Source organism: Hyperolius riggenbachi, chromosome 1 (assembly GCF_040937935.1).
Source record: "Hyperolius riggenbachi isolate aHypRig1 chromosome 1, aHypRig1.pri, whole genome shotgun sequence".
Classification (NCBI taxonomy): Eukaryota; Metazoa; Chordata; class Amphibia; order Anura; family Hyperoliidae; genus Hyperolius; species Hyperolius riggenbachi.
This window is the reverse complement of record NC_090646.1, coordinates 414,668,203-414,695,413: the sequence shown is the minus strand read 5'-3', so window position 1 is coordinate 414,695,413 and position 27,211 is coordinate 414,668,203. Positions and strand designations below refer to the sequence as shown.

Here is a 27,211-nt window from a genome sequence, read left to right as displayed (position 1 = left end):
ACAAGAGAGAACAGATGAACGTCTCACCTTCACCTTTGAGTATACACCGATGGCCAGAGAAGTAAAAAAGAGTATTTTGAAAAATTGGAAAATCATTGAAAGAGACCCCATTTTAGGGAAAATATACAAAGAACCCCCTTTAATTACCTTCAAGAGAGCTCCAACATTGGGAAACCATCTAACTAGTAGTGAGTTCAGGACCCCTAGAAAACAGAATTGGCTGGAGAAAATGCAGCCACAAGGCAACTATAGGTGTGGACATTGTTCTGTATGTCCCCAAATGGAGCAGGGAAAGAGTTTGAAAGTAGGCCCGGTAGAGAACAGGTTGAAAACCTTAATTACATGCCAGACGAGGTATGTGGTATATATTATCTGGTGCTCGTGCCAGCGTTTTTATGTTGGCATGACGACCAGAAAACTCAAAGAAAGAATACAAAGGCACCTGGGATCTATAGGATCAGGGAAGGGCTGTCCCCGCTTGATAGAACATGTTAGGTTACAACATGATGGAAACCCAGGATGTTTACGATTTGCTGGATTGGAACAGGTCATGACACCACATAGAGGTGGAGATAGGAAGAAAATGCTGCTGAGAAAAGAAACCCAATGGATTATTAGAACTGATGCCATGGGCGCGTTGGGACTAAATGATTATGTGGACATGGCCTGTTTTCTTGACCCCTGAACTTAGGTGTAGGGAGCTGCCTGTGGAGAATACACCCTTCCTAGATAGTTATTATGGAAAGAGTCACATGTCTAATTGTACTTTGTTTTATTGTTGTTTTTAGTTAGTACAGTCAGAATAGGTGGGAACACGTGGGAGTGAGTAGTGGGAACTGAATAGCCAAAATGTAAACGAGCACTATGAGAGATAGTATAAATTATCTCATGGTCCTTCTTCTCCTCCCCTTTCCCCTTAGGATGGTGTGATGTCTGTAGGGGTGGATGGGGTGTAGGTGGATGTGCGGTGGCAGACCTTAATAGGACTTTATTCCTTGGTGGCCATTGCGCATGCACCCGCACGTGTTCCTCTTCCCTCCCCCCCTTTATGCATTTCATTATCAACACCACTATCCACCATTATTTATATTGTTGCCTGTACTTTTTAATTTAAAGAGTAATCTTTCTTCCAGGCCAAAATGTGACGGTTTCTGGTATGGGAGATGAGAATCCCCCATACTGAACTGTCATATGCTTTTTATGTTTTGGCGCCATCTAGCGGCGGCTTCTTACATTGCCAGTGGTTACATTGTTTTCCTGGCAATGAGAGGCCGCGGTGGAACGCACGATCTTCCGGTTCCGGCGTGACGTCGATCAAGCGACAGCCGGCCGGGGATTCGGCGAGCGGCGGTGATTAAGCACGCAAGCGGGAGGGAGGATATCCCTATAAATGATTCCAAAAATGGATGCCGCAGCGTGCAGAGAGCCTCTGAGGACGCTCAGTGAGCGAAACGGTCGTCAGGCCCCACACCGCTCCCACCAACCCCACAGCGCCCAAAGGACCTGGTAGGAACTTTCAGCATGATATTTATATGTATTTATTCAAGAGAAATTCTGAAGCCGCAAGAATAAAGCTTTTTTAGTGGAATGCAAGTGCCAAACTGCTCCTTCCTTTTTCCCTTTTTCATATGCACAATGTTGTTTTTTGGTTTTGAGCACGCATGAACTATATTGATCCAACCTGGTCCTTACCCCGGATTCCTTTAATGTCATTTATATACCTTGATGAAAGCACACTAGCAACGTAGTGCCCGCCTACTTTTTTCTACCTATCATCATTTTAAAGTGACTCTGTAACAAAAATTACAACGTTTTTTCTACCATCCTACAAGTTCCTAAACCTATTCTAATCTGTTCTGGCTCACTGCAGCACTTTGTACTATCACGGTCTCTGTAATAAATCAATGTATCTTTCCCCTGTCAGACTTGTCAGCCTGTGTCTGGAAGGCCGCCAACTCTTCTGTGCTGGTCTGTTCCTCTATGCACACTCCAGTGTGTGTTTTATTTACATAAGCCAGCAGCTTCTCTGCTATCTTATCAGTGATAGAAGAAAGCTGGATAAAAATCCTCCTCTGTTAGGCTGTGAAAGTAGCTGGCTGACACATACTGAGGAATTACAAACACAGGCACAGGCAGAGCTGTCTGCAGGAAGCCTGTAATGTTCAGTGCATGAGAGCAGAAGGGGGAAAGAAACACACAAGTGATCTCTTGAGATACAAAAGGAATGCTGTATACAGCCTGCTTGTGTATGGATGTATTTTCTATGTGTGGACATACTGTTCATCAACCTACTTCCTGTTTTGGTGGCCATTTTGTTTGTTTATAAACAAACTTTTAAAAACTGTTTTTGACTACTTTTAATGCGGAGGGGAGCGGCAAAATTGTGTCAGAGGGTAATAGGAGATGTCCCCTAACGCACTGGTATGTTTACTTTTGTGCGATTTTAACAATACAGATTCTCTTTAAATATACTTTATGACTACTGTATTTTTCAGAATATAAGAAGCACTTTTTCTCCCTCAAAAATGGAGAGAAAAAGTCACAGTGTTTTTTATATTCAAAATACATGGAGAACCCAACTTCCGAATGCCCGCTGATACAGACTGCCGCAACATCAGGGACTCCTTGTATTGTGTCTTCCTTTGTTTCCCATATCCTCCTTCGCTCTGTGCAGATTACTGTAAGCAGCAGGTAGAAGCGGTGCGTCTCTCATCCGAATTCAAGGGCACTCGTATCAATCAGCGGCTTCTCCTCTCCCTGACTGTTCCCCTAGAGCCAGCTTTTCCTGATTGTCTCATTACACGTGTCCGGCACTAGGGGAACAGTGAGGAAGGAGAGAGGTCTCTGATCACTGCACCTTTGGATCAAGTGAGATACATGATTGGCTTCTGCCTCTATTAACTCTGCACAGTGGCAGCGGAGGACACAGGGGGAAAAATGTGGACACGATCACAAAAACGTGGACACAAAGAGACAAACAAGGACACAGGGAAACCTAAAGGAGGACACAGGGAGACAAACGAGGAAATGGGGACAAACAGGGACATAGGAGAACAAACAGAAGGACAACGGGGAGAAACAGGAGGACACAGGAACAAACAAGGGGCTTCACAAAAATGTAACTTTATTTGGTATAAGTGAAGAAAAAGATGATCCCAGTATCCTTGTTAGCTTTTCTCACTGAGGAGAAGTTTTTTGGTCTCATCTGATTATCAAATGTGTGCTTTTTGTCCTAATGCCTATTGCTGGACAACTGTATCACAAGTTTGCTGTATTTCTCTGTCCTTATGCCTCTACTGGTATTTATTTTTATCTGCCACCTTGCAGTGGCGTATCTAGAGGGGTGCAGGCATGGCTCATGCCATGGGGGCCACAGCACCATCTGCGCCAAGCTGCTCCTGTGCTGTGTCTCCTGCCTGCCCCTGTGCTGTGCCCCCATGCCTCCACATCACTCAGATCTCAAATCAGATTAATTATTATTATCTGGGGAACATAGCTGCTTAATTTATATATGTAGGGTGCAATTGGCTTAGTGTTAGAAAACAGGACAGAGGGGGGATAAGAAGTAATTCCGGAAAACCAACTTCAGCAATGCTGTTTTTAAAGGGGAAGGGGGCTCTGAGGGGGGTAAGGTGGGAGCGTATTTTTCGTGTTTGCCATGGGCTCTATATTACCCAGGTACGCCCCTGCCACCTTGCTCTGCATCATAATCTGCACTAAATATTCACTGTGGGGTTTCCCCTTTGTACACCTAAGTCAATGGCTAACAAGGCCTAGTGAGACATATTTTTTCCTCAGTATTGTATCCTTGAATTGTATTAGTCTTACCTCAACTGGAAATAATGCATTTAAGTCAACCTCTGCCAGGTTCCATTCCCCTTGCCGCACAACATTCATTTTCCAGATTTCATCATAGCTGCCATGTAAGTCTCTAGTGTAGACCATAAAATCATTGCTGCTCTCACGCTGAATTTGATAATAAAAGGAGAGGCAACCTGAGATTGGTGTTATAATCAATGGGGACACCAACTGTGCTACCTCTTGGAATTGTTTGGCATAAACGGAGTCTACATACATATAATGACCTAGGAGTAATGAAGGGGGAAAAGAAAGATGTTAATGCATGGCTTTGAAAACAGTAAGCAATGCTAGTAACATGTTACACTGTCATCTAACAGCAAAGAAAAATTGCATTTGGTAAATGTATTTTTTTAATATACAATTCTGTAAACTGATAATCTTTTTCATTGTGTAAAATAAAACGAATTCTACATATAAATATTGAACACACCATTGTCTGTAATTGTACATTTCACATTAGCTGCTCTCAAGCTGTGACTATGGGTGAACAACAAGGCTCTGTTCTCAGTCCCCTTCCCTTTTCCCATGGTCTGAGGTAATGTAGGCATTTATCTGATGGAACCGCCCACAGTGTAGCATTGGTTTCCATAACAATATTGTAGCAGGGGAAGCGATGGGCAGCAGTAGCTGTATACCCTTTTAATATACCACAGCACAACACAGTGGACATCAGTATGATGTATTCAAACCAAGCACATTAGCAAAGTAGTTGACATGAATACTGGTGGTCCTGGTTAAAGGAAATGTAAAATAGCTATGACTTTTTGGGGTTTCTTTTTTTCTCTTTGCAACAAAATGGTTTGTTTGATGGTTATTTGTCACTCTTGGAGACAATTTTTTTTCCGTGGATTTGGTTTATAGCAAATAATACAATAAATAAATGTTTAAAACATATATTAGTAGCATAGGTGTTTATACAATAAACTTCATTCAAATACATAATAAAGCAGGCTTTCCTTTTTTCCGGATAAGTATTTTCAAACAGCTGGTAAGTTATTCCACACATGGAGACACCAGCACAACCATTATGACTAAGCCTTAAGATACAGATGTATTAGATTTTTCAGATGCTAGTTTGCCAAAACATGTGCTATCCATTCCAGTTGTGAACATGAGCTGTCCGATTAGCCAGTTCAGCCATGTGTTGAAAATTCATAATAATAATACTGTATGTGTGTATGTGTGTTTATAAAATAGCTTTAGGTCTTGTGAGGAGCAAACAGCTAACGTGAAAATTTCCACTGACCCAGAAAAAGAAAGATCAGTTAGCTGACAGCTGGTTAGCTAATAAAACCAACAACTTGAAATGGTCAATGATGAGCAAATCATTCCAAGTTAATAAACTAATTGATTCCAGCCTAGATGGAATTTGATTAGACCAATTGATCAATTTTTACGCTGCATAAATTTGTGTACAACAGTGAAGCTAGAGATTTCACTCAGTGTAGTCCCACTCCTCCTATTTGGAACCCTCAGGTAGATTCAGATCTCAGTTTCTGTATCTTTTACATTTTACAAAACAGTACAGTAGAAGACAGTCCAAAACTTTATCATATTGTAAATTATTACAGGAAATTGATCGGTTGATAGTATCCAGCTATTACTGGAAGATTTATACTGCTTACATACCAGCAGTTACCAGTGAGGCACATTCCTGCATTGCAAGTGACCAGATCAGATGTACTGAATATGCCACTGAGCGTTTCACAGATTAGGCTGCATGAAGTCACTTTGATGGAAACCAGAAATTGAACTTCTCTTAATTTTTGTTTTATACAGAGCGTGTGAGGGAAAGCACTACTGTGAGTTTATTATTGTTGCCTGCATCCTATTTGGGCAGATTTCCTCTTACATTCTATCATGCGTAACCTCCATGAAAAAGACAGGAAAAAAGTAAAAATGTCAAACAAGGACACAAACGACAATAAAAACCTGGCAAGCTTTTTAACTGTTCTCTAATTACAAAAGTGTAATAATTACTGTTTATGCTCCTGTGGAGTAAACAATCTTTTGGGACACTAATAAGAGCAACAGAAATTAAGTGAACAACGATGCAAACATAGGTTATTAACCTTTCCTGTGCTGTCTGAACAGCTACGAAAACTGTGAGTAATGGAGCTCTTTTCCTATGGTACTAATGGTACTATTTATTCAAGGTTTCCAGACTCTGAGAAATGTACTTTCTAGCTGGCTAATTTTTAGTTAGCACTATGCAAACGAATCTCAACTTCCCCAAAGGCTTTTTCTAGGCACTAGATACATGTAGATTCCACTACTGTGAGAAAAAGAGGGTAAGCAGAGTACTTTATCTGTCTCTTAGGACCTGGTCACACTTTGCCATAAAAATGTCATAATAAATGCCATACAATGCCACTTCCAAGTGCCTTCAACAGTATTACTTTTTTAAGCATTTTTCATAAATTGTTAATGCTTTAATTTAATACTGTGAACCTTCCACTGGCTTCACAATGCAGTATTTTGTGATGCCTCCATGTGAACAGGACCTCAGTTTTTCTATCCTGTGATGCAGAAGTGCGACCCATAAGTTCCTTTGGACCATCATATTAAATAGGTAGAAAGCAACCTGAAGCCCTTTGACCACATAGCACGTCCACCATATCTGTGGTCACCTTAACCTCCACATACCCTAAAGAATCTCTCTCTTCAGATTGGAATTACATGTCCTATTTGCACTTGCAAATACGTGCCTTATTTTAGTCTACAGGCAGTTAGTTACCTGTCTTATCTAAGCTGTCACTTACATATTCCATTTGGGCTGGCAGACACTTCCACTTGTTATTTAGACTGTAAGTTATATGTGATATTCAGGCCAGTGACTAAACGTGCTACTCGGGATGACACTTACATGTGCTATTCAGGCTAGCACTTGCCTGTGCTGTATGGTATTACAGTAAGAGGGGCTATTCCAGCTGGCACTCAGTATAAGAACAATAATACAGTGTGTGCTAAATCCACACAGGGCCCCAAATTAGAATGATCGCACAGCACCCGACAATTTGCACCGCATGTTATAGCTGTGGTGAGTCCCCCAAAAAACACCCTCAGTATAGGTAGGTAGCCAGTTATAAGTGCTCCCAGTGTTGGTAGCTAGATACTGTTGCCCCCAGTATAGGTTAGCCAGGTACAGTTGCCCCCAGCATAGGTTGCCCAGGCGCTCTCTTCACTTCCTGTTTCTGCCTGGTGCTGCCCCCAGACTTCTGCCGCCTGAGGAAGTCACTTCACTTGGCATCATAGGCAGACCGGGCCTGAATCCACAAGTCTCCAGTCAGTGAAAGCCAAATACTCTACTACTTCACCATAGCTGTGGTTCCTTCTGACTCCTCCTACTATTTCATTACGTGTGGGTATATGGATGGCGCTTATGTTCAGTTTAGATGAGGGAAGAGTTTAAGTTCTGAAATTAATGGATCACATATGCAGTGGTGTTCAACCCTGTTAATATGCACTGAGAATTCACTATAGTCTTTGTCAGGGTCAAAAAGTGAATGCGCTGTTACATATCGTAATTTCTATGAAATAGTACTTTTGCACTTTTTCTGAATCTATGACAAAAACTCTATGCCCAACTTCCCTATGAGGTTAACAAAGCAGATGACTTTTAAGTCCAACTTACCAAATTTACTTTTAAGTGTATGATCTTTAGGCATGATGGCCTGTGAATTTCTGATGTTGCCACCTCCAACAAACCAGTTTACATTTGGGTTCCAGCTGTTCATATAACCACAAAGATGGTTTTCTTCAAAATCACACTCTGCAAAGACACTCAGGTTGTAAAACAGCTTTTGATCATCTTTAAGATTACCCTATATATTTTGTATATATGCAGCTCTGCCTCTCACCTGTGCTGCATGCCCCGTCACATTATTTATTCAAAACACATTTAAACAAGTCATCTAATATGAGGAAGACTTAAAATATCTGAATTCACAAGTTTTGCAAGCATTTTTGTTTTATAGTATCGAGTAGATACAAGCGCATAAATTAACCTAAAGATATGAGATGACTGGACAATAATTCTCAGGAGAAGACAGCCTGGCATCTTTAAAGAGGAACTGGCGCAAAAAGCTTAAAATTTAAAACGCATACAAATAAGAAGTATATTTCTTCCTGAGTAAAATGAGCAATAAATGTGTAATGCTGGGGGGTCATAGTTTCTGACCACCCAGCACAAGAAGGCTAAGAGCTGGATAGTGGAAGACGTTAGACAGGCTGCCCAGAGCAACTGCAGCTCTGAGCTTCCGATATCACTACAAATAAAACACAATGGCAGCGCAGTGCGATGTTGCGCTGCCTTAGTTCGCACTGTGCTGCCTTAGCGATAGCAAGCGTTCAGACAGGTACAAGACAAGACTAAAGTTGGACCGTATCTAGTAGCAACCGCTGCTCACAGTCACGTCCACAGAAGCAGAGGAAGCAGGCTAACAACAGTCACCAGCAAGCATCCACCCAGGCAAGACTACAGGATAGAACGTAACTAATAGCAACTGGAGCCTATAGTTACGTTCCCAGAAACTAGAGTAGCAGGAATATTACAGTCACCAACGTGGTGATGGCAGAATCCAAGATATCTGGATAATGGTCTTCACTGATCAACTGCGGATGTAGCGAACGTCCATCAAGCATGGAACTAGGCAATACACAATAATAAGAAAAATAACAAACGGCTCAACTAACGGATAAATATATATTAGCAAGTCTGCATATATATTTATCAAGAACTAGCTAAAGCACAAGTAATAAGGTCGCATAGAATAACAGAAGTATACAGAGTAACAAAATGCCCAGTAGATCAGCGTACTGACCACTATGACGGGCGGGGTATGAAATGGGAGGCAGACTTTTATGCTGGCATCAGCCAATGGATGCAGGTATGCAAATCTCCACGTAGCTGAATGGTAATCACTCAATCCTGAGCTGGCTTGATTACCATTTGCTAGCTGGCTGTGAATGCAAAGGACCCCCATAAGAAATACATGCAGTATTATGTAACAACATGCATGCAGGAAATCCAGGGCTATCTGGCCGCAGCTCAGCTGCAACAAGCAATTGGTGGAATGATGACAGCATCCTGAGCTGGACACCATAAACATTATAACACATTATAGCACATTATAATACACCAAGGGAAACATTATCATATCATTTTTCAGTCTCATTTACTCGCTCAGCATTATAGTACACAAAACATGATTTTGTACCTACCAATGCAATATCCTGTGGTCATTTTTAATTCATAAATTGCAATGCTACTATTATCATCTGCTCCAAGTATCCCCTCTAGTATGATCTAGAAATAACACATGACAATAAGCGGCAATGATAACATGAGCACAGGTATGAGTTATATTACATATTATCTATCTCTAGATTAATATAATAATAATAATATGCTACAAAGAGAAAATACAATGCATATAGCAACAAATTAAATTAGCTTTTTACTTGTTTAATGTCAGAATAGTAAAAAAATGTATACTGATCTTTCTCTCTATAGTTACACCATTGTGGTCATTGCTCTTTGTCTTATTACATGAATTAAATCGTTGGTAATAGGAATGGTCAATAAGATGCAAATATTGTTAATTCCAAGTCAATAAAGGATTATGTAAATTTTCTATGAAAATATATGCAGCTTTAAAACAAATCAATTGATTGAACCCAAGGCAAGATTTGATTGGTCCATTTTCAAGCTGCATACATTTGTAAACAAAATTTGCATAATTCTGTATCATCATGGAATTATTTGCATCTCATTGACCATCCCTATTTAGGAACTGCAAGAGAAAAACAGATGCATAAAATTAACCACTTAAGGACCACAGTCTTTTCGCCCCTTAAGGACCAGAGCCTTTTTCTCCATTCAGACCACTGCAGCTTTCACAGTTTATTGCTCGGTCATACAACCTACTATCTAAATGAATTTTACCTCCTTTTCTTGTCACTAATACAGCTTTCTTTTGGTGCTATTTTATTGCTGCTGCGAGTTTTAGTTTTTATTATATTCATCAAAAAAGACATGAATTTTGTCAAAAAAATGATTTTTTTTTACTTTCTGTGCTGACATTTTTCAAATAAAGTAAAATTTCTGTATACATTTTGTCCAAATTTATTGTGCTACATGTCTTTGATAAAAAAAAAACCATTCAGTGTATATTTATTGATTTGGGTAAAAGTTATAGCGTTTACAAACTATGGTGCAAAAAGTGAATTTTCCCATTTTGAAGCATCTCTGACTTTTCTGAGCACCTGTCATGTTTCATGAGGTGCTGAAATTCCAGGATAGTATAAATACCCCCCAAATGACCCCATTTTTGAAAGAAGACATCCCAAAGTATTCACTGAGAGGCATGGTGAGTTCATAAAAGATTTTATTTTTTGTCACAAGTTAGCGGAAAATGACACTTGGAGACAAAAAAAAAAGTTTCCATTTCTGCTAACTTGTGACAAAAAAAAAAATGAAATCTGCCACGGACTCACCATGCCCCTCTCTGAATACCTTGAAGTGTCTACTTTCCAAAATGGGGTCATTTGTGGGGTGTGTTTACTGTCCTGGCATTTTGGGGGGTGCTAAATTGTAAGCACCCCTGTAAAGCCTAAAGGTGCTCATTGGACTTTGGGCCCCTTAACGCAGTTAGGCTGCAAAAAAGTGCCACACATGTGGTATTGCCGTACTCAGGAGAAGTAGTATAATGTGTTTTGGGGTGTATTTTTACACATACCCATGCTGGGTGGGAGAAATATCTCTGTAAATGACAATGTTTTGATTTTTTTTTACACACAATTGTCCAATGCCAATTGGCATTTTAGGGGCCCTAAACCGTGAGGAGTGGTCTTGAAACCAAATGTCTCAAAATGACCTGTGAAATCCTAAAGGTACTCATTAGACTTTGGGCCCCTTAGCGCAGTTAGGGTGCAAAAAAGTGCCACACATGTGGTACCGCCATACTCAGGAGAAGTAGTATAATGTGTTTTGTGGTGTATTTTTACATATACCCATGCTGGGTGGGAGAAATATCTCTGTAAATGACAATTTTTTGATTTTTTTTTTTACACACAATTGTCCATTTACAGAGAGATTTCTCCCACCCAGCCTGGGTATGTGTAAAAATACACCCTAAAACACATTATACTACTTCTACTGAGTACGGCGATACCACATGTGTGACACTTTTTTGCAGCCTAGGTGCGCTAAGCGTTTCTCAACATTTTATAAGTGTGTACCCCTTTTAAAACCCTGTACTCATCGAGTACCCCCTAGCATAGTAAACATGATCACAAGTACCCCTTGACAAATATATATTTAATCGTAGTACATGATAATTGGTTCTAAACAACGTGCAAGCATTTATTATTGCTTTTAATCAGCTAAAATACTAATTTGGTGTTGTTTAAATAAGAATTATAATTTTCTATATCTCTAAATTTGTTATTCTTGGTTAAGTATATCAAGCTCGAGTACCCCCTGGACCCATCAGAAGTACCCCCTGGGGTACGCGTACCGCATGTTGAGAACCTAGGCGCTAAGGGGCCCAACCTCCTATTCACAGGTCATTTTGAGGCATTTGGTTTCTAGACTACTCCTCACGGTTTAGGGACCCTAAAATGCCAGAGCAGTATAGGAACCCCACAAGTGACCCCATACAGTGGCTGGATAGTGTACTGGTTAAGGGCTCTGCCTTTGACATGGGAGACCAGGGTTCGAATCCTGGCTAGGTCAAGTACCTATTCAGTAAGGAGTTCAAGGCAAGACTCCCTAACACTGCAGAGTGGCCTCTTGAGCGCGTCCCAGTGGCTGCAGCTCTTGAGCGCTTTGAGTCCGACAGGAGAAAAGCGCTATACAAATGTTCAGATTATTATTATTATTATTATTATTATTTTAGAAAGAAGACACCCCAAGGTATTCCGTTAGGTGTATGGTGAGTTCATAGAAGATTTTATTTTTTGTCACAAGTTAGTGGAAAATGACACTTTGTGAAAAACACAATAAAAATCAATTTCCGCTAACTTTTGACAAAAAATAAAATCTTCGATGAACTCGTCATACACCTAACGGAATACCTTGGGGTGTCTTTTTCAAGGTGTGATTAGAGGGGGGAATAGATGCAAGCAATGCACTGGCGAGGTGATCAGTGCTGGGGTCTAAGGGCGTTCTGAGGGTGTGAGCGGGTGATGGGTAGCAGTGACAGGTGGTGACAGGGGGTGATTGATGGGTGATCAGTGGGTGATAAGATGGCAGAACAAATGTAAACAATGCACTTTGGAGGTGATTTGAGGGTAGGTCTGCGGGCAATCTGATGGTGATCAGATGCCCATAAGAGGCAGGTTAGGGTCTGATCTGATGGGAGGCAGTGACAGGTGGTGACGGGGTGATTGACGGGTGATTGACAGGTGATTACAGGGGAGAATAGATGTATACAGTACATAGGGGGGGGAGGTCTGGGGGGTCTGAGGTCATTCTGAGGGTGTGGGCGGGTGATTGAGTGCCCTAGGGGCAGATGGGGTCTGATCTGATGGGTAGCAGTGACAGGGGGATATTGATGGGTGATCAGTGGGTGATTAGATGGCAGAACATATGTAAACAATGCACTTTGGAGGTGATCTGAGGGTAGGTCTGCGGGCGATCTGATGGTGTGGGAGGGTGATCAGATGCCCGTAAGAGGCAGGTTAGGGTCTGATCTGGTAGGTGGCAGTGACAGGTGATTACAGGGGAGGATAGATGTATACAGTACACAGGGGGGGGGGGGCTGGGGAGGATCTGAGAGTGGGGGGGGGTGATCAGGAGCCCCCAGGGGGCAGTTTAGGGACCAATCTAAAAAAATAGTGTTGACAGATAGTGACAGGGAGTGATTGATTAGTGATTAGGGGGGTGATTGGGTGCAAACAGCGGTCTGAGGGGTGGGCAGGGGGGTCTGAGGGTTGCTGTGGGCGATCAGAGGGAAGGGGGGGCAGATCAGTGTGCTTGGGTGCTTACCTGGGGGGCTGCATCCTGCCCTGGTGGCCCCTCGATCACTGGGACCACCAGGGCAGGAGGCAGCCTGTATAATACGCTTTGTATATATTACAAAGCGTATTATACGCTTTGCATGCGGCAATCTGAAGGCTAGTAACCTGCCGGCGCTTCCGAACGGCCGGCGGGTTACTGCACAAGGGGGGTGGAGCCTGTCACCGGCGCCTGATCGCGTCACGCGTGACGCGATCGGCGCATAACCACGCCCGCCGCCGCCGATGGGCGTATTGCGGTCATTTTAGGCCCAGCCCTTGCCGCCCAGCCCTTGGCTTTGCCATTAACTGCTAAAGTCGGCGGCCACTGACTTCAATACTAAAGGCGAACTTTAACTTTTTGGGAACTATTGTTCACGAAAATGTGAACAGTGAATGAATGTTTGTCACAAACTGTCTGCCGGTGAACAAATTCATCCATCACTAACTGACACTCCACTGCAGGAACTACAGAATGCTGAAACATACTGTAGAGGGCATTGGAAAGCTGGACTACACCACAGAGACAAAGAAAATCTGGAATACACTATGGGCATTGCAACAAAACCACCATGCCTGGCTCATGACATGAACCAAGAGAGTCCTGTGAAAGAGGGGGGCAGAAATATTTCCTTCCCTTTGTAAGCCCCATTGTCCATGTCAAGAGCAAGGGACTTATTCTCACCTTTGGGGAGGTGGAGGTAACTACCTCCACGCATGTGGGGACATATGGTTGAGCCTGTGGTGCCCTTTAACAAAAATCTTCTTTGCCATTGCCCTTTTAATCTACTCTTGTTCTCTGACCCTTGCATGGAGGAACCTAACACCACTCCCTTTACAAAACTTTCAAAACATACAGGTTGGCTTACCACTAAAATTGGTCCAAGACTACGATACATACACTACACAATATAGACATATGACTATGGTAGGGGTTAGACTGTGAGCCCCTCTGAGGTATATAGTTAAGTGACATGACAATATATTCTGTACAGCACTGTGGAAGATGTTGGCGCTATAAAAATGCTAAATAATAATAATATATGTGACATGCATGCATTAAAGATTACACACTATAAACAGCAGCAGTAACAATGTGTAGATTTTTTTTATTTACCTTATACCTTTTTGCTGTGTTTCTCAAATCAACACTTGCAATTAGCCAACTATCTGACTGTTCCTGGGTAGACCATAACAGGTGGTCAAAACTCTCTCCTTCAGGCTGGATGAATACATTTAAAATGCTTGGAATGGGAGAGAAATCTGAGCCCGATATTTGGTAGACCAGTCTGAGGCAACTCCATTCATCAGGCTGTAGGTCAGGGCTCATAAGGACAGCTCTGTGACCCTGCAAACCATTAGTTGTGTCCAGGGAAATGTAATGACCTAAGAATGAAAGTAAATAATGTTAATGGAAATAACTATACTGTGAAACAGGATGCTGTTGCTACATTATTTTATGGGAGTAAACAAACATTGCTAATGCAATTAATAAATCAGGACCTCCATTGCAGGATTACTAATGGCCTGTGATGAGATCTAATAATCTCTGCATCTTAATAAATCATTCTCAAATGCCCTTATTAAATTAACCTTTTCTCCTAAATTTTTTCCTAGGTAATATTAGACATGATCCAATTCTTCTTCTACTTTTTAAGTTTTGAAGTTTTCTTTAAGTTTTCTTCAAGGAGATAATTTTTCATCTGCTGTTTAAAATAACTTTTCAGCACTCTTCAATTAAAAAAGTAGGTGAAAAAGTACTGCAAAAATATTGAAAGAATAAAATACTCTGAATATGTTCTTGCTTTATGTAGGTTAAGGAGCATTTAGTTGATAAGTTGTGAAAAATGGCCGGATCCAATTCACTTTTTCCCCTAAACGTTCACCTAGGCGATAATTTTTCATTTTCTGTTTTAAATAACTTTTGCAATTGAAAATATATCAAAAGAAGATGAAAACACTGTCAAAATTATTCTGAGTATTTTCTTGCTTACTGGTGGCTTAACGGGCATTTTATTTCTAATGTGAAAATATCACCTAGGAGAAAACTTAAGAGAAAACGTGAATTGGATCGGGCCCATTTTCATACTTTATCAGGAAAATGCCTTTTAACCTACTGCAAGCAAGAAAATACTGAAAATTATTTTTACAGCACTTTTTTTCAATTGCAGAGTGCTGAAATGTCATTTTAAACAGACAATGAAAGTTGATCTAATAGGAGAAAACGTATTAGAAAAGGTTAATAGAATTAGGACCAAAGAGTTGATTCTTCCAATATTCCAAAGAGTTTGAAGTTAGAGTGTACCATTAATTATTAATTGGAGAATAGAGGTGCTGCTGTTGAAAGAAAGGTGCAAGGAAAACCAGTATGAAACTCGTCATTTGGGATTCTCCAAAAATTCTCCTAAAATCATCAAAGCTAACTTCTATGTAACAAACACGGAAGAGACGGCTGCGGTGAACAGCGATACCACCACAGCCATCTCCATTTCTCTGCCTAACGATCTATCCGCTCCTCGGGCGTCTAGCACGCCAAGGACAGGTTTGTCAGCAGCACATAGGGTTGCATTGTCGGGTGCGCGCGCGCATAGACGAGACCTTTATGCGGGGAAGAGGCGCGTCAGCTGACCGGCCGGTCGGCTGAAGTCAGAGGAGACGTTCGCCGCTCCTCATTGGTTGATAAGAGGGGGCATGCCGGAGGGGTCTCTTCTGCTTCTTAAGCTTCCCTGAATCACTCGCAACTTGTCTGCTGTTGCGAATACTTCGTGTTAGCGCTCAGACCTTAGTTAGATCCGGTGTGCTTTGATCCGGGAGGAAACCGGGGATTTCACACAGTGATAGGATTGTTGGATAGCCATAATTATAAATGAATATTGTATTATCTGTGTATGACTCTTGCTCGTTCTGACTATTCTTACTCTCAGTGATTCTGTACTTCTGCCCATCTGATCTTGCTGCCGACTCTGCCTGTTAAAACCTTCCTGCCTTTGCCTTCTGACTTTGTACTGTATCTGCCAGCCTGTTGCCAACTCGTTTAGTCTGACCACTCTACTCTCACCAGAGGGCCCTAGTCTCTGGTGAGGGGTTTTGTACTGTTAGTGCCCACCAGCTCCTCTGGTGTGGCATAGCTAAACCTGTCAGTACTACTGTTGCACCAAGCACTATACTTTGCTATCGCATTAGCTGTTGGTATACCTCTATTATTGGTGATTCTGCAGATCATCATATAATTAGGTTTATATCTGCATTATAGGTGATACTGCAGATCACCTAATAATCAGAATCCAGTTCTTGCTGACACCAATCGTTACATTCTACTTATTGATCACAAGAGGCTAACTTTATTGTAATGGGAAGTAGGGTTCAATCTAAACCACACAAATAAAATCCTGATTTCACTTACCATCCTGCTTCTGTTCTCTATTAAACCACAGATGTAATTTGAGAAGTAACTCACCACCTGTTATGACATATGATGGTATAATGTTGCTTAGTGTGGCATGTTAATTCTCCATGCTAATCTGAAGTGACATAAGGCACACAGACTTTTGTTGCTGTTTTAATTACCAGAAAGTGGCTATCTAGCTACAAGAAGATGAGAATTTGCCAACATTCCTACTTTCCAATTATACAGTCTGAATGAGAAACATGTAATAAAGTGTGGGCACGAAATACTCCTTTACAATTTAGCTTTCCAGACGGCACAGACCTATTACAAGTGGTGAAAACACACAACCGCTAACATCTAGTGTAACAACCAATTTTAGAAACACATCACAAATCAAAGAAAAGTACTCTAAAATAGATCTACTCTTAAAACTTCTTTAACTAGCTATGGGTTTTAACCTCAGAATTAAATAGTAGAGTACATTACATGCTATGTAGTTGTCGAGACTTGTGTTGCATGGCTAAAGATGTGTAAAAATAAAATATGGGAATACCGAATTATTGACTTCCCTTGATGGGTATCCTAAAACCTCATGGTTACTTGCAGAGAACTAAACCAGATTTCTGTTTGCTTAGAAACAAATTGAACATCCTCTTTTAAACACTGATTCTAATGTAACATGGAGGATACACGGATTCTAATGGAAGGTGCAGGATACACACAGGCTCTGTTTGTACACCTTTCACCCCCAAACTCAAAGGCCTCACCCCTTGTCCCAAACAGTGTCTGCCTATGAATATAGAAGACTCAGCCCTATCTTTTTGTCTCAACCTAACACTAGCCACAGTTCTGTCCATATAACAATTACAGTCCCCAGCTGCATTGTGTACACAGCTTTCTCTGCCCTTGGCATATGTATTGTGGATTTTTTTTCATTGGATGGGATGTAGGGAGGAGTTGAATGCTTTCCCATTACAGATTAACACTTGGCATTCCACCCTTGCATTTAAATGGAGCTGGACCAAAGAGAAGATTCATACTGAAACATTGGGTTATGCTGGAAAGGAATACCTAGCTGTCATGTGAGAGTGGTAATACACCCCAGTTTATCTTGAGGGAAGCCAATAGTATAAGGGGATCAAGTAATGAGAGCTGATGTGGGGGTGATTACACCAAGGGTCCAAAGGTTTATGATTGGCACCTTCCCATGCCTTAACTGTCAACAGTGCTCCATCATGCAAGGTGATGATGTTTTTCACCCAAGAACTGAAGTAATATTTCCTCTCAGAGTTTTTATTTTCTTTACCTGCAAATCATCATAAGTTATTTACATGGCTAACTTTTTGTTCACCATATATTACTGTATAATCTCTGTAGGGTATGCAGGACCGTACTGTAGTCAAAATGCCTGCCAATTATGCTCATGTGTGTTAGGGAAGGTGAGGATGGCTGAAGGAATGGACCCCACTTGGGCCAACCTAAGCAAACAGCATTTTTGTATTGACAGGCTGGGGATGCTGAAGCTGGATGGACTCAGTGATTTCGTTTGAGATGCTTTCTTGAATGGTCTATGTGAGTTGAAACATTGTGCCAGCCACTGCTGTATTTTCTTCTCTAAAATTTGCAATTAAACCAGAGGGAAATATTTTCCCATTGGTTGTACTTGGATGTTCTATATGGATATTTCAGGGACTGTTTGGGTTGGATAGATAGCCTAGTGTCACCCTGAGGTTACCATCAAAGCTGTTTATCTATGAGCCTGCAGACATTATTGTTGTTTTCGAACCAGGCACTCTAGCCAAACAAACATACTCATAACTGTGCCCTATGCAACTTCTTTTGCCTCCGTAATTTCACGTCACTTCCACCCTTCTTTGCTCTGATTGGAGGATACAGCTTAATCACAGGAACAGCAATGAACACACTCAGATGTAAGTTCCATTTTGAAATGAAAAAATGGAATAACAAGTATATTTTGCACTGACGGACTTGCTTATTTATTATGCAATATTTAATTAATTAACAATGACAATATATTAGGTTCCATCAGTGGACAATATTGCTTTGCTTAGCATGGTGATTAATGGACAATCTCTCAAGAACACAGAGACACATAGTAACAGCCCATGAGTACACACTGCATTTAGGGGAGAACGTAATGCTTTTGGAATCTGCATTAGTAATGGGGATGTTGGGGTTATGCACCATCTTTCAAATGCACAGCTTGTTCTAAGTAATTGTAAGTGCTTATGTGACTGAATTGTACATTTCAATAATAACTTAAAGCTGGACTCTGTGTTCAGTTAAAATTATTCTGATGAAACACTCCTTCCAGTCCCCAAGCCTATGTCTGAGCATTACTTCACTCACAAGTATGTTTCCCTATTATCCTCAGTGCCCTTCCGTTGCTGGATCTTAAATATCAGTTACTAGGACCTGCCTCTGCTACTGTCCTAAACCCCAACTATGTAGAGCAGGGGTCCCCAAACGTTTTGGGTCAAGAGCTGGGTCAACATACTTCAGACTGCTGGGGGGCCGGAGTAAACATAAAATTATGTAGAAGCCTTTGCGGGCCAGACAGTGAAGCATACCCAGGTGACAACCTGCAGTCCAATTGGACAACAGTGTCACCTGATGTGGAATTTGATTGGAAACCAGCGAATTACTGCTTTCTGGCTTCCATGTGGATGGGCGTTGCCAGCACTGCTATTCTATATGTAGACCACCAATATTTAAAGATGTAGCTGACTGCATCTATAATACATTTTGTGTGTGGGGGGCCGGTAAAAAAGCCTCAAGGGGCCACATTTGGCCCACGTGCCTTAGTTTGAGGAACACTGATGTAGAGTTTAAAAAAATATACTGAGGTTGATTCACAACACCTATCTCATGTATTAACTCTCCTTGTCTATCTTAACCAATGAATAATCTCTTCCTATCTGATATAACTCATGTTTTATTCCTCCTTATTTATCTTAATTAATGATTTCTCTTTCTCTATTGCCCTGAACTCATAGTTTGTCTCTCCTTGACCCTTATTCAATTAATTTTTGATGATATATTCCCAGCGTATCATTAAAATGCCTTCTAGCAACCAAAAAAACTACTCATAATAATTCTGACAGTCCTTTTTCACTTACTTTCTGGTAGTGTTGCAAAGTTATTTTAAACAGAAGATAAAAAATTATCTCCTAGGAAACAATTTAGGTGATTAAGGGCCTGAGGCACTATACGTTAGTAAAGTTGATGTACACGGGCAATGTAAGAATACGGGCTAGTAACATTCCTGTAATCTTCAGCAGGCTGCAAAAAAACCTATTAGTTCTGTGCGTGTTACCCTACCATTACTGTTACTATAGCAATATGTGTGATAACCGGGTAGTAATAAGTGCAGAGTTAGTACCAGCGTATATTGCATCAGGCCCAAAGTGAATTGAATAAGGACCCTTGTCTGTTTATCTCATGAACTATCTATCCTGGTCCCTGATTCCCCAAACAGCGCTAAGAGTGCAGTGCACAGGTAGCATATGACTATTTTACTGGTAATAACGCTAGGGTAGTTTCGCCCATTAACCGCTTAGCACCACGGTACACTGGGATATCTCGGTAATGCACACAATGGGTGGTTAATGGGTGGTGTTCCCCTGGTGTTATTACCAGTAAAATTGCAGTGCGATACCAGCGCACCACAAATTACTGCTGTTTGGTGAATCAGGGACCTTGTCTGTTTATCATAAGAATTCTTTCTTCTTATAGTTGAGGGGAACACATATGGGGCAAGTGAGATATTTCAAAAGAGAAGCTTTTTAAATCACTCCCATTATTACAATCCAATGATACTGCACAGCCATGGACCATCCATCAGACATACAGACAGACTTACGGTAAAAGTATTAGCAAAGAGGTGATGTGAGGGTAATGTCACCAAACATGCAGATTAGATTGGCTTCAGAGGGAATAGCTGGGGCTATCAAATCACTGAAGAACTAACACAGCTGCTGGGTGAACTACTAGAAGATGTGATTTGCTAATCCTAATTTATGTCTTTTTGGTAGGGCTAAATCACAAATGAGTCAAATGGTTTCATCATCACTGTTAGCAAACTGTCACATGACAAGAAATTCTGAGCAAAGCCCACAGGTCAGCTTAGAGACTTGGTCAAACTGTAAATAAAACAGAGCAAAGCACCAACTTGTAGCTAAGCTGTTAAGAGGGCAGCTGGAAAATGGCTCAAACACATTTACCACTTCTGGCATTCTTCCCATTATGATTTCAGTGCATGTCAAAGGAGTTTATATTTGGCCACTTTTTCTGCACATTCACTCCACTTTTTCCAATTTTAATGAAACTGCCTTTCCCACTTCAGCTACGGTATTTATTGTACATCTTTCCTTTCATTTCCAGCCTGTTTTGCCTAAATATACATGTTTACTCTTTTACTAATATGTGTGAAATACGGTAAGTGCCAAAAACTATTTTCCCTTCTTCTCAAACAGGCTCCAACATGTATTAGCCACAGGAACTAATGTCATAATGCAACTTTATACTAGTACAGGCACTTTACACTTAACTTTGCTCTGTTTTCGGTACTGTTTACCAAGTGAAGCCAAAGTCCTGTACATGACATGTAGGTATTCATCACTTTCATTTTTTATCACGTACTCCGTGCCTGGAACAGGCCATTATATCTGGCATCACCTTGTACGTAACAGATAATTCATACGTGCAAGCAGCAAGATATTCTTGACTCTAAATGTTTACAAGACTTCTATAAATAACCCAGCCAGGTTTTCAGTTGTTTTAATCTGCGGATTTCAGTTTGGCCATGTCTTCCCGAGCACATTACTGTAGGATGTCAGCTTATCATAAACTTACACAAGTGGTTGCACATCTGTCTTGGAAACAGACATAAAAGCAACAAAAAAGTTGTAAAATTAAGATGGTGTGCTATCTGTTACTTTGCTATACTAAACGTAGTTAAACTGCTGAAGTGTACTGTATATGCCACAAATTCAGAAAATAATTCTACTACTGCTTAGTTACATATAACTACAATTTACATATTATGTACCCTAAGTTAAATTCTTACTCTGTACAGCATCTGGAATATGTTGGTGTTTTATAAATCAATAATAATAATAATAAATTGAGACAAGTGTATGTAGACTATATGCCACGACTCATAATGTTGTCTGAGGGCTGTATATAAAAACGCTAGGCTTTAACAGTGCCCAACACTTAGGTTCTGTAATCCATCATTAATGTGCAGTACCACATTTTCCTGTACGTTTTTATGTGGTTTGTGTTAGTCTTTTTTGGTACATTTATTATCCTAGAGAAAAGTAGAAACATAGGGCTGGTGATGTGGCACCCAGCAACAGCATTCACTCCCTTACTACCACATTAAAGAACATAACATACCAAAATCATATGCTATTACTTCAGTAAGCAATGACTTCATGCCTGCAGTGATTAAATCACTGCAGAATTCAATATATCTCTACTTATTTCACCCAAAAAATTTAAACTGCCATTCACAAGAATTATACATAACAAAGTTTGTTATTTTATGTAAGTAGCGGTCTGAGATTACATTTAATACATGGGGCTTGATTCACAAAAGAGTGCTAACTGTTAGCATGGCCGTTTTTGCGTGAATTTTTGAGTTTGCGTACGATCAGAAATGTTTGCATGCAATTAAACGTTTTCGCGCGCAAGCGCAAATTTTCAAGCGAAATTGTTATTGGTTTCGCGCCAAAATTCACGTGCTCACGAAAACGATAACGATTTTGTGCGAAAATTCATTCGCGCGAAAACATCCATGCTAACAGTTAGCACTCTTTTGTGAATCAAGCCCATAGTATGCTAACTTTTGTAGTGAAACTGGAGTCTATGGAAACACTCTGCTGTAAAAATTCCCTTGATATATAAAGGATATGTAAAGAGAAAAATGTAACGGTACCTAGGGCTTCATCTACCCGCCTCTAGTCATTCTGGTCTCTTGCCACTGCTACCATCTGATCGCTGCATCCGCTGTGTTCCTCCAAAGGCGCATGGAGCTCTGCTGTCATTAGACAGCTGAATGAGAGGAGTGCAGCAGTGGTGGCAGAGTGTCGATAGTGATGCAGGTGCACAGCAACGGTACATTGAAATCTGCTTCCTGACTGGAATAAGAGACTGCAAGCAGGGCATAGATTTCAATTGCTTGCATCTGGAACAGGCTAAGAGAGAGGGCCAATGCTGTTTTTTTTGGTTCTCTTTTTTATTTATATATTTAGTTCCAATCTGCTGCATGAGTTATTTTATTCTAAAACAAAAACTGCTCTGCTATATGTTATCACTGAACACCTATCAACCCAGTGGCCCATCTAAAAAAATTCAACAATATGTTTGGAATTTGGGGAGGCAGGAAGGGGCAGATCTTTTTTCCTGCTCCCACACCCACTCGCCATCCAGTTTCAGCCTCTTTCCAGCCCGTCTCTCATCTTTAGGATCCTAGAGGATAAGGAGAGTAGGGCTGAAGGAGGTGGGGAGTAGATTGGGAGTACTATGCTGCGCTAAATTAAAGTAAACCAGAGACCTGCAAATATAAAGATTTTTTACTTACCCGGGCTTCCTCCAGCCCCATAAGCACGGATGCATCCTTCACCATCCTCCCGTAGTCCTCCGTTTAGCGGCAATCATCCCCGGTAACTGTCTCAGACGCGTCAGTCCGGGGATACTGCGCATGCAGACTGGTTTTGAAGTGAAATGCTCCACCCTCCAACCTTTACCTTCGATTTCGGAGCTCGGAACTGTTCAACAGTTTATAAAAAAAACATCCAAGCTGCAGAGGAAAATAAGCCACAAAATAGTGTAACTGTACTGTCTATCCAGAACACATCCATGGAGTCTTGTACAATCACTTCAGTGGTGCAGCATCAAGCAAGGGGAGAAACATGAAAGATTTGCTATTGCACCCCATGAGTGGTAGATATGCCTATGCCAATTTTAACTGGTACTGGGACTGGGGAATGATGTGCTTTTCTGTTTTTCGTGCTTTGTGTACAGTAGAGATGAGGTGAAAGCATGATCTTCAAAATGCTACAGCAGAACAACAGACACAGCAATGCATTCAGGCAGATTTGTAGCTGTAGATTTTTAGCAGACATCATCATTTTGGCCAATGAAAATCTAAAGTATGAACACAGTGTTAGGCACAACAAAATGAATTTGCTGCTATGATAAACAGAAACTTATTATCGTGTTTTGACATAAGAGATATGAGAGATAGTACCTAAATCTGTGTTGTCTATTCCTGTACTCTTCAACAGGCTGCAAAAATTAACACCCATTAGTGTGCAGTATTGAAATATGTCTCAATGACATAAAAACCAGTAACATCTTAACTTCCTTAAAATGTTCTCTTTACTCTGCTATGTTCATGCAAGAAGGAAAAGGGTATGCATAGTTCACAGAGGTATCCCAATGGAAAGGTCAGACAGGCCGACTAAGCTTATTCTGACAAGACAGCCAAGGATAAAAATGGTAATGCAAAAACACAAAAGAAAATATTTCATAGAAACCACCCAGGGAATTGGCCCAGAAATGGATGATTTTAAAGATAATAGCATGTACTGAGATTCAGAATACACTGCAGATAAATCATGAAAAATACACTTTGTCTGATGGAGAATGTAATATAGGCAAGCTGTGTCAGAGCAGCGATGCTGTCATCTAGTGGATGCATGAAGTGAAATTTCAGTCGCAGTACTCAAATTATCATCTTGGTTTAAAGAAGATAACAAGGAAAGGAATGATATTGTAGCCCCAGTGTTGCAGAAACATTACAAGGGTCAGAGTTACATACGTTTCTTTATTTATTGTATTCTGACACTCCCCAAAATACTGTCTATAACCCTTCTGCAAGGTATCTTTATGAAGCAAGGATGCAGTCATATGAGTGGGCAGGGTGAGTGTCAGAGTAATCCCAGTCTCATTCCTACTAACTAAGGCTATACAGAAGGGAAGCACTTGTATGTGTCAAATAACACTTAAAGAGGTGTAAAGAAAATGTCACAACACTTTAAAAAAATGTCCTTTATCATTATGTTAGTGCCCTTTAAACAGATGACTCTTCAAATCTGGAATATATTTTCTCATAAATGCAAATTATACAATTACAATACAATACAATACAATAACATTTCTATAGCGCTTTTCTCCCATAGGACTCAAAGCGCTTAGGCTCTCTCAGATTCAGTAATTGGTAGTAGGATGAAGTAGATTAGTCCCCTAACACCTCTGTGAGATAATGGGCCTGATGCAATTTACTTTTTTTCCTATGTTTTCTCCTAGGGCAGAGTTGTCCAACTCCAGTCCTTGCGCACCATATCCATTCCAGTGTTTAGGATGGATAGAGAAATGTGTTTTAAGTGAAGACCCACGCCTTTCCTGATTCAATCCCATCAATTAATTTGAGATGTGCCAAAAATGTGTGAGGATCTCGGCCCTTGAGGACTGGAGTTGGGCAGCACTGTCCATAGGTGATATTTTCACATCTTATTGATAAAGTTCCTCTTAAGCCACCAGTAAGCAAGAAACAGAAGATGAAAAATGATCTCCTAGAAGAAGATTTACTGTGAGAGAAAAAGTGAATTGGATAAGGGTCAATATGTATTCATGCTATAATAATACAATATCAAGTACTAATGCACAATAAATGGGTGCCCTCCCTAGATCTTCAGGGATAAAAAGTTATTGAACACTAATATTAGTATTTTGCTACATCCAAATGTCTCACTATATTCATAGTTTTTCAAGTAGACCCAGCACCCTGAGGGAAAGACTGACTGCACAGCACATATTTCACATACTTTCTTGGACAGAAAATGTAGCCATATTCCGTGTCCCACTGCTTACTGGCCTCAGGACCTCTGTTTTAAACACTACAGTGATGTCATTTTTTAATATTCACTTTTTCCTTCCTCACACCTCCCTTTTTTTAATTTATAAAAGCCAGTTCCCTGGCCACCATGCTGATCTATGCTGGAAAAATGCAGTCTGTCCAACTTTGACAATCGTGGAGAGGGCAGCAGAGCTAGTATCAAGTTTTTCTGGCCCCTGCATTAGGAAAATCCAAAGCCCACCTTTGCCTTGCCATTATATTTGCATCCATCAATTTGTTACAGTTTCCCGGGGATCCCTTTAGAGGTGGCTGTCTGATTAGCGTTTATGCCTTCTTGTGCTGGGGTCCAAGATTCAAAGTCCATCCAGGAAACTTTTTACATTAAATTTTAAGTAGGATTTTCAAAAGGGCAACTGAAATTGGTCCTTCCATAGGCACTTCCATATTTCCTTCATTGTAATGTATCTTTATATATTGATCCAATGATGATTGTCCTGAGAAATTAGTATAGTAAAATAATACAGTCTCCATTCTCTAGCAGTAAGTGAAGCTTTACACTGATTCTCAGTCTCTGCATGAACTTTAGTATGTCATACTTTTAAAAAGATATCAAAAAGACATATGTGGCACATTTGGTGCACACATGTGAAACACAATGCTGCAAAAAAAAAAAAAAACAGTTAAAGGTATAAATATGTCTCTGGAGTTCCATGGAAATTCACTTGCCATGGAATTTACGAAAATATTCTAACACTTATACTGTATAATGTATTCCTTCATCATTTTATAAAGCAATATTTAAATCCCCACAAACATTGTTTAAAGTTGAAAACTGAACACTGTATGCATCTGAGCTGATAGCATACAAAAACCTTATGTTTCAAAAAGTGGAAACTCTTTGCTCTCGCCACCTTTTCTCAACAGGAGATCAAAGATCTAATAGAACATTTTAAATACTGTACACAAAAAGGTACTTGGTAGAGAAACTCTAGGGTTCTTTGGAAAAGCTTGAGATTGTGTGAGGAAATTGTGAGAAAACGCGGAAAAGCCGCCGCGTGTACTCAGAACAAGGCGGCTGATTCTGCGTCCAACGCGGCGGTTGGCACACGTAGGCCGACACCTAGTAGTATGGCCAGACGCGGAGAAACCGCCGCATGCCTTGATAGCGGTGCGGCGGATTCCGCGTCCAGCGCGGCGGGTGCTTTACAACACATGTCTGGTGTGGCTGGGACTGATAGTCCACACAGGTTCAGAAGGACGCGCGCGCGCGCTGAGAGGCAGAACTTATATGACACAGAAAGAAGAGGAAGTTCCAGAGCTCAACTGTGTGATAATATCAACACCAGGGAGTCGACCAGTCAGCACCTGGATCCATCAAGGTGCAGATACAACAAGCCAGCGTAGAAGGATAGACTGGGTCTCAACCTGGATTAGTGCAATTTAGCAAAAATTTATTCCATAGCAGTAAAAAAAGCACACAACGTTTCGGCACTAGGCCTTTGTAAGGCCTAGTGCCGAAACGTTGTGTGCTTTTTTTACTGCTATGGAATAAATTTTTGCTATAATTGCACTAATCCAGGTTGAGACCCAGTCTATCCTTCTACGCAGAACTTATATGACAGCCAGAAGGGAGTCAGCTGACCAAGCCGGTCAGCTGACGGTTTTACCACTTCCCATTGGTTCAGCACTTAGGGGAGGCGCTGGAGAGCGCTTTGCTATATATACTGGGTGCTGGTCATTCTCTGGTTGTCTGCCGTTGCGATCACTACGTGGAAGCACTCAGACCTTATTGTCAGAATCTGTGTTATCTCTGTTATACTTCAGACTAGTTCCAGGGTGTTGATGATCAAGGACCTCACACCCAAGATTAGGAATCTGTGTTATCATTCTATTATACCTCAGACTAGTTCCAGGGTGTTGATGATCAAGGACCTCACACCCAAAGATTAGGAATCTGTGTTATCTCTGTTATACTTCAGACTAGTTCCAGGGTGTTGATAATCAAGGACCTCACACCCAAAGATTAGGAATCTGTGTTATCTCTGTTATACTTCAGACTAGTTCCAGGGTGTTGA

General features: G+C 40.8%; 1 protein-coding gene across 2 annotated transcripts in view; it reads right to left on the bottom strand.

Moving 5' to 3' along the window:
• MAMDC2 (MAM domain containing 2) overlaps positions 1 to 27,211 on the bottom strand; it is a 96,920-nt gene that overhangs the window by 30,453 nt on the left and 39,256 nt on the right. For both annotated transcript variants that reach the window (XM_068271408.1, XM_068271409.1), the window contains exons 3-6: positions 13,979 to 14,247; positions 9,085 to 9,169; positions 7,496 to 7,633; positions 3,829 to 4,085 (exon numbers count right to left, since the gene is read on the bottom strand). In XM_068271408.1, the coding sequence (XP_068127509.1) occupies positions 3,829 to 4,085; positions 7,496 to 7,633; positions 9,085 to 9,169; positions 13,979 to 14,247 (749 nt within the window). The remainder of the gene's footprint in view (positions 1 to 3,828; positions 4,086 to 7,495; positions 7,634 to 9,084; positions 9,170 to 13,978; positions 14,248 to 27,211) is intronic.